An 8819-nucleotide genomic window follows, 5' to 3' on the forward strand; every position below is an offset into this window, starting at 1 on the left:
TGCTCCCACCATATTTCTTGGAAGGGTTGGGTTTCGAACTCTCAGCCCCTCTTCCCTGAGATGACCATCTTCTATCAGCCCAACTAGCTCATAATTTCCTCCCTGTGGGGAAGCAAAGCAGCAGCTGTGGCAGGCTCATTTTGGCAAGATCTGTCTGCTGGGCCTCTATCGAGGTCACCCTTTTACTTGATATTTTGCAGCTGTGCTTATGGCTGGAAATAGGTCTTTTCAAAAGAAAAAAAAACTTATTTTCTTTTTACCGACATCCAAAAGGAAGCATTTGCCTCATCCCTGCACCCCACCCCCCCAAATGCTAAATTAGGTGACAGTTTAAAAATTTTGTGCAAGAATGATATTCCTTCAAGACAACCAGAATCTGAAAGATGTTGATGATGCCTTCTAAAAGAAATACACAGGGGTAATTATATGGCCACTGATTTACAGTGACTGGCAGTTCCTCCCACAGACACTACAAAAGCGTTTATTTGACTATATGCTCCCAAATAGAAACCTAGCTTTGGTTATTTAGAATTAGTTAAGGAAGGTTAATTGCCAAGTCTTCCAAATACATGAGGCTTCTACTCCCTGAATCCCCCCAGCAGGATGTGAGGACTTCCCATCTCAACTCCCCTACTGCCCTGACTTCACACCAGTCCCTAAGTCGGTCAACCCTCCCACCATCTGCTTTTCCATCTCGCCATCCCAGGCTTTGGCATCCTACCAATAGGGTCCACTAAACAGCCATGGGAGGATAGAATCATAGAATGTTATAGTGAGAAGGGACCTGGGGCAATATCTGAAGTGCAAGATTGCAAGATTTCAAGTGGGAAGAGGGAAAAGAAATCATGTGATAAATCCCCCTCATTTTACAGATGAGGCACCTGAAGTCCAGGCTTGCCCAGCAATGCATGTTGAGCAAATAACAGTCAGAATTTGAACTCGGGGCTTCTCTCTCTGTAATGATCCCTTATCATCTAAAAATTTCCTAAGATCCTCTCACTCTACTATTTCATAAAAGGAGTGAATTACTACAAAAAACAATTCTACCCTTGACTATTACTTCCCTGAATTCCCCTCCTCTGCTTCTCACTACAAAGATTCTCAAAACTTCCTCTATCGCTAACCATCACCCCTTAACATCTTGCATTGTGGCTTGTATGATGGACATTCTAACAAAACTTCGTACCAAATAGTTCTTATTTGCCAAATCCGATCTCTTATCTCCTTCTTTATCCTCCCTTTGACCTCTGTAGCTTTCAATACCCCTGATGACTCCTTTCCCCGAAACTGCCCTCTCTAGATTTTTTGTATATTCAAGTCTTAGCTTTTTCCCTATCTCACAAGCTGCTTCCTCTCAGAATCCTTTGCTGTCTCCATTTCCTGTCCTTCCTTCCAAAAGGTGGCTATGGCCCAAGGCTCAGCTCTCTGTTCTTTCTTCAGTTTCCCTTGGCAATCTACAGGGTTCATTCACATAACTTCAACTATTTAGAGACCAGCAAAACATGTCTTCTTATGGTTCCTCATGCATGGTACTTCCTCTCCCACCTCGTGTCTTTGTGTTGGCCAACCTCCATGCCTGGAATGTTGGCCAATCTCCTTGCCTCTATCTTGGAAGAAGTCTTACTGATAGTGAGAAGGTCAAATCTGTTCACTGTCTTAATGAGAATGATCCTGAATTATAAATGAGATGAGTCCAAAACCAAGTACTTAAACAGAAATGCTGAATTGGAGGCAAAACTCAATACTCCACAAGAGAGAAAATAAACCCGCATCTAAAGTCTCACAAAACAACCTCTTACCACAGGTGGGCACATCTTCCTCAGCTGACGAGGTCTGTTCATCTGTAGATGGCTTTTTCTTTCCTAGACCAATGATCTTGGTAATCTTTTTCCCAGTGACTTTTGTCACTGTTCCCTTGGCTTCTGACTTTGAACTTTTTTTCCTTTTAACTATAAAAAAAAGGGGAAAAAAATCCATAAGTGTGTTGTAATAACATCCAACTGAGGGAAAAATCAAAGTAACTGGATCTTACATCTAGAGACAGAAGAGACCATAAAGAAGGTTATTATTCGGGGCTCCACAAGGTACATGGACAGATTCTAGGGGATCCTTAGTTGAAAAAACAATTACATCTCTATTTTTGCTAACTGCTAACTCAAATTTAGCATTTCCTTTGAGCAAGAGTTAAAAAACAAAACCCGGGGACAGCTAGGTGGCGCAGTGAATAGAGCACGGGCCCTGGAGTCAGGAGGACCTGAGTTCAAATACAGCTTCCAACACTTAACGCTTACTAGCTGTGTGATCTTGGGCAAGTCACTTAACCCCAATTGCCCTGCCCTCCCCTCTCCAAAAAGCAAAAAAATTAAAAAGAAAACCCATTTCTGGCTTTCCCAAATGGCCATGACACAAAAGGATAAGTCTTTCTGTCTTAGAGGCCATTCCGGTGAACCCCATCATTTTACAAATGAGGCTCAGAGGGATTAAAATATTAAAATATTTCCTCATGGTCACACATCTCGTCAGAGGGAGGATCTGGACCCAAGCTCTCTGAGTCCAGAACCATCACCATCGCATCAACCCCTTAAGCCATGCTCCCTTCCCTGTAAAATATATCGTACTTATTGCATAAGGGTAGACAGAGCAAATCCAATCTTAAAATCATAATAAATGGCATTAACAGCTATCATTTGCTTTGTATTTTATAGCTTACAAAGCTTTTTACACACATTATGTGATTCAATCATCATGGCAACTCTGGGAAGGAAGCGGGGCAAGTACTATGCCCATTTTACAGATGAGAAACTGAGGATTAATTATTTGCTCTTGTTTGCACGGCCGACCTCTATATTCAGCCTGCTTTCCATGACACTGCAGAGACCGTGCAAAACATTGAAATGGGCTTCTGGGGGAGAGGAGACACTTCTCAAAAGATTCAAGAAGGAGTCAGTGAGGCAATCTTCCATGTCTAGATCTTTGGTCCCATTGTTTTGATTGTTTGATTGTGCACTCCTTGAGATCAGGGGTCATGTTTTCACCTTTTCTTGTATACCTAGGGCTTACCCCAGTGCCTGATACATAGTCAGCACGTCATCAATACTAACTGACTGAAAAGTGACTTACCCAAGATCACAAAGTTATTAAAAGGAAGAAAGCGCATTTGAACCCAGTTCCTTGGACTATAAACCAAGGTGCTTACTCCCATACACTAGGTTACTTCTTTTAAATCCCTCGACCCTATGTTCATATCAGTAGATCATGTGAAGCCAGTTATCTCTGGTTCTTCCTATAGGATTCACCCACCTACTTTTTCTGCCACAATATGGGTCTGACAACATCCTTTCTGCAATTTCTCCTGAACAGTTCTTTCTTGGTAATATGTGGCAGCCAATCCCCACCCGCCATATGCCTCTCCACTGTCCTCTGGGTGACCTTCAGCTTTTAATCCTACAGAGGCCATGGTCTTCCATGACTCATAGTCACAGAGCACCACCAGAAGAATTCTGATGTTAAAAAGATGAGTCTTTGTTTCAGGAAGAAGCTAGAGGTCATTATAAGCACTGCACAATTTCCCAAAGGCAAGCCCACCCCCTTCTCTCTCTTCATTTCTGGCCCTAGTTCATTATCATTCTCAAATCCTACAAATTTTTATTCCAGATTCTAAGATATTACACAACGATGTACCTCCTCTCATCCGGCCTCTCCCGGTATCCCTTGTATTCTGTTCCCTATTCTCTATTTTTTTTCTCTCTCCATTTTTGAGAGTCTCCCATCTGTACCCCACCATTTTCAATAACTGTGGCAAGAAGAATCAGACCAGGCGGCAGCTAGGCAGTGCAGTTGGGAGAGCACCAGTGCTGGTCAGGAGGACATGAGTTCAAATCTGGCCTCAGACACTTGACACTTACTAGCTATGTGACCCTGGGCAAGTCACTTAACCCCAGATGTCTTGAAAAAAAAAGAGAGAGAGAGAGTGAGATAAGCTCTAAGCCTACCAAGTCAATCTTCAAGTTGCCTTATGTGTCTGTCTGTCTGTATGTCTCTCTCTCCTTCTTGTTATCTTTGTCTCCCTGGTCTCAGTTTCCACTACCCTATGTCCTCTACATGAAGAAATCGGTGTGCCTTGTTATTGACTGGTTGTTACTGTTCTTTTGTTGGCTTCTTGTACAAAGCAGAGAAGGCTGACAGCATTTCAAAATAAGCAAGTCCTACACTGCTTTCTCAAAAGAAAAAAAAACAGATCAAAGACTTGCATGAGAATCCTAAAAGCACGAACTGTGGCAGCATCCACAGCAAAACAAAAATAAAACACCCACATCTATTTACGATGCTTTGTCTCCATAAGTTATCATTTGACCTGCTGCTCCGTCGGTGGGGTAACTGCAGCCTGCATGCTTAGCCAAACCAAGCTATGACACTCCAAAGGACGGTGAATGACCTTCCTCAGAACCCTTCCTAAGCTGAGGTTTCATCTGAATGTCAAGAGAAATGACTTCATACCAGGCTTGAGCTAAGCCTGAAGAACTCCTACAGCTTTTAGGTCAAGGGAATTACAGGACCCAGAAAAACAGGAGGGAGAGAGAAGGGGAGAGGGAGGAGACACAGAAACAGAGAGAAAGAGAGAGGCAAAGAGAGACACAGAGAGACACAGACAGAGACAAAGAGACAGACAGGGAGAGGCATAGAGAAAGAGACACAGAGAGACACAGAGACAGAGACAGAGAGACAATGCCCTAACCCTTCCTTACAAATGATGTCATTCACCTAAATATTCTTGTTCTTTCAGGATTATTCCACTCTTTAGACTTAAGAAATTATACACAATGGAAAATTACTTAAAAAAACTGCTCCCTAGAGATATATTCATTGTCCTTTTCAGGGTGTCCCTTTTCCTAGGCCTCACCACCATGATGCCAAGCTTAGTGACAGATGGTGATACTAACAACAGAGAGCCTATTACCCTATATTAGGAATGGCTCCTCACCAGAGGGTCAGCCACCAGGTGACTTTTTATTTTTATCCCCAGCAATTCAAGAAGAAGCAATTACTAATGGACAAGGACTTGAACCCATGGAGGGAACCCAAGAAATCTCAGATCTTATTCAGTCCCCAATAAATCAGCAGGGACTAGAAGAAAAATTACAACATAAGTCCAATTGAGAAAGGTAACAGAAATAGTTAGGGATATTAAAACAAGAGAGGTGGTGTGGTGTAGTGGATAGAGACTTTGCATGGAACTCAGGAAGAACCACATATAAAGCCTTGCCTTAGGCATATACAGGCTGTGGGGCCCTGGGTAAGTCACCCCCTTCTCAGTGCCCAAAATTCGTCTGATTTTAAAGTTCCCAACACCAGTGAAATTACACATCCAGTTTACAAAAAAAAAATGTTAGGAAATTTTATTTCTCAAAGAATTTAACTTTATAAATTAATTAATGAGAAGTATAATATATAGAGAGATGACCTCAAAGCCAGGAAAACCTGGGTTTTTTGAGGTCCCAGTAATGCAATATATGATTATGTGACCCCAGGCAGCTGTTTGCTTCCACAAGATGGTTCCACATCTGAATTGTTAGAGGGAGTCTTCTCACCAGGAGCTTCTTAAACTAATGAAATCATAGGTCTAGGGAAAAAAAATCCACAAAGCCATAGAATGTGGGATCTAGAAAGGACTTTAGCAAGAAATTACCTAGAATGTTAGAGCTAGAAGGCACCATGGGAATCATGTAGACCAACCCACTCATTTTATAGATAAGGAAACATTCGTTTAAAAAAAAAAGAGCAGAGAATTATCAGTCTACTTGACCACCCATGACAGAAAATCCAGTGTATCCTCAACTGGTAGACATAAGCAGCTAGGGCCGAGTGGGTTACTGAAAAGCATATACAGAACCAAAACACATTTTAAACTTTTATGCAATCCACACCTTTGGGATTTCTGTACCCTGCATACAACCTAAGCAGGAGTATGTGAACAAAATGAATTCATGCCTTTAAAACCTAGGAATCGTTTTATCAGGGTGGGTGGGGAATAAGTTGGTATCACCCAAAGTATTCAATGCTTTTGCCAATAGTTCCTCACGTAAAATATCGTGTAATAAATCTGTGAAATTGTGGGTGTGGATACGTCCATTAGTTCTGCCCCTCGGGTCTCTACTCTGACAGACTCCTCTCTCCTTACATAGACAGTCATTTTAATGAGATGCACACCCAGGCTTGTTATTTTTGTATTACATTGACTTACTTTGCCAAAATTTAAGGAATGAATCCATCACCCCTGAAAGAAAAAGGGTGGGGGGAGGGAGGAAAAATTCTTCAGGGAAAGCAAGTCATTGTGGCTTTGGACAGATGTGTTCTGGAATGTTTCAAACCAGGAGGAGTAAGCAATTGGATTTCAGGGTGAGTTCTAGGAAACGATGAAATAAGCCTGTGCTGCGGTGCTAATAGAACCTCCCAACTTGACAAAGGATGAAGTATAGGGTTCTCAGAGCTGGAAGGAACCCAAAAGAACAAGGCCATATACAACATGGGAAGTTAGCACCACAAAATCATAGCCCAGAATAGTGAAAAGTGACCTTGGAGAACATGTAGGCCAAACCTCTCCATTAATAGATGGGTAAACTGTGGCCCAAAGAGGAAAGGGACTTAGAAACCCTAATAGAATTAAAATGAACTCCAGAGGACTATCTCCCATCCAATTCAGAAATCACTTCAATAGCTGTGTTGGCAAACAGCCACATCCACACTTCGTGTGTGTCTGTGCAAAGATCACAGCATCACAGACTTAGAACAATAGACGATTTAGCGGTCACCTAGTCAACCCACGCTAATTTTTTAGATTAGGAAACTGAGACCTATAGATATTAAATGATCTGACCAATAAGAAATAAATGGCAAAACCAGGATTCAACCCACTGTCCTATGTCTCCAAATCCAACGTTATTTATACTGTACCACACTGACCACAGAATAAGTAACTCAGACCCTTTGTATCTTCTCAGCTGTCTCTTGACTGCACTCCTACAGGCCCCTTCTTAAATTCTGGAGCTCTCCCTTGAACCTCCATTTTGGACAAGGGCCCCAGACCCTTCTTCCACTGTTTTCTAGGCCTCTTCTATGTGTTTTCTTCCTCTATTAGAATGTGAATTCCTGGAAAGCAAGAACTGTCTTTCTTTTCACTTATATTTGAATCCCCAGTGTCTGGCATATAAGTACTTAAAAAATACTAATAATACTTAATAAATACTAATCATTGACTGATCCAAATCTAGTTCTTTTTACACTACATTGAAAAAGCCAAGCCTCTGAAGCAAACATCTAAAAAACATTACTTGCCCCAAATAATAAACAAGAAGACACATTTCTATAGCACCTTAAGGTTCATATAGCGCTTTCCCCACAAAGTTTTCTCAGACAGGTAGTGTAATTATTACTATCCCTTTTTACAGATAATAAAACCAAGGGACTCAAGAGATGAAGTGACTTACCCAGGAATATCCTGCGAGCAAGTCTAAAGCAACATTCAAACACAGATCTCATGTGACTACAAGACCAGCCCTCTTTCCGCTGACTTTTCTTTAAAAAAAATGGAAATGACCCTGAGTTTTCAATGTACTTTGGTTTATATCGTTGCATAAAGCAGGGTGTTGGCCAAAAACAAATGAGTTGTTTTTAACTGATCGAGCTGTATGGAGGTAGTGCTCACTTCCAAGCATCCAAACTTGAAGGAGTAAGAGACAAAGAGAACCAAAAAAACTCCACAGACTGAAAATAGAAAACCCCCATTTTTAAGCCCTACATGGAGACTGTAGGCGATTTCCTAGCAGAGCCAAACTTAAAGACAGCTTTCCTGTTTTTAATCATATATGACATGCCCTGAGGAAGACAGAGATAACACTTTTCCCTGAATAACTTCCTAGGGAGAAAACTATCATTTATGCCCTGGCGGGATGGAGGAAACCACTTGTGATCAAAACAGAGGTCATGCCCTTGACCAGTGTACTTTACACCATACACTGGTCAGACAGAAACACAATTCACGTACTGGGGGCCTCCCAGAGAGGATCTTTAGGAATGAAGAGGATTTCGATTTGGTTCATCCTGACCTCAGCTGCATTCCATTCCATAAAATACATTTTTTATCAAGCACTACTATGTGTGGAGCATTATACATGTTGCTTAAGGACACACCATTAGAAAAGACAATTCTCCGCTTCAAGAAGTCGTATATCCCAACTGGGAGAGTGTGGTGGGGAGGACAGAGTGAATATGATGAATAAATAAATACCACTGTCTCCAAAAAGTCCTCCTGGCCATCAAGTCAGCATATCCTTCCCTCCATACGTTATAAGACACCTGACATGTTTTATTTTCCATTGCATTTCATCTATGTCATGCCAGAATGTGAAGACTATAAGGGCAAGGCTGGCATCTCTCTCAGGATTAAGTCCTATGCTGTGTAAATAGTCGGAGCTTAATAAATATTTGCTGAGATGAACTGATGGCTCTCTCAGTTGACTGGAATATACACCAATAAGACAAAGGCCCCCAAATTCACTAGTGCTTGTGGCACCAGACACTCTTTCTCTAGACATGGGAATAAACTCTAACCAAGACAACAAGACAAAGCTGGGTCTAAAAGCTGTGGCACCAGACACTCTTTCTCTAGACATGGGAATAAACTCTAACCAAGACAACAAGACAAAGCAGGGTCTAAAATCCAGTTTTATCACCCTACTCTCCCTCATCCTCCGTACAGCTCGCTACAACGAAGGCAGGAGGAGCCCAAGAGATTCCAACAAAATAGATGCCGCCACAAACCC

At 41.7% G+C, this 8819-nt stretch overlaps 1 protein-coding gene across 9 annotated transcripts in view; it reads right to left on the reverse strand.

Annotated features, from left to right (window-relative positions):
• The window catches only part of AFAP1 (actin filament associated protein 1), a 271615-nt gene that overhangs the window by 72283 nt on the left and 190513 nt on the right, over nucleotides 1-8819 (reverse strand). For all 9 annotated transcript variants that reach the window (XM_069070333.1, XM_069070372.1, XM_069070351.1 and 6 more), the window contains one exon: nucleotides 1800-1949. In XM_069070333.1, the coding sequence (XP_068926434.1) occupies nucleotides 1800-1949 (150 nt within the window). The remainder of the gene's footprint in view (nucleotides 1-1799; nucleotides 1950-8819) is intronic.

Source organism: Petaurus breviceps, unplaced genomic scaffold (genome assembly GCF_028583685.1).
Source record: "Petaurus breviceps papuanus isolate PSGF00001 unplaced genomic scaffold, PetGlider_PUasm1.0 140, whole genome shotgun sequence".
Lineage (NCBI taxonomy): Eukaryota > Metazoa > Chordata > Mammalia > Diprotodontia > Petauridae > Petaurus > Petaurus breviceps.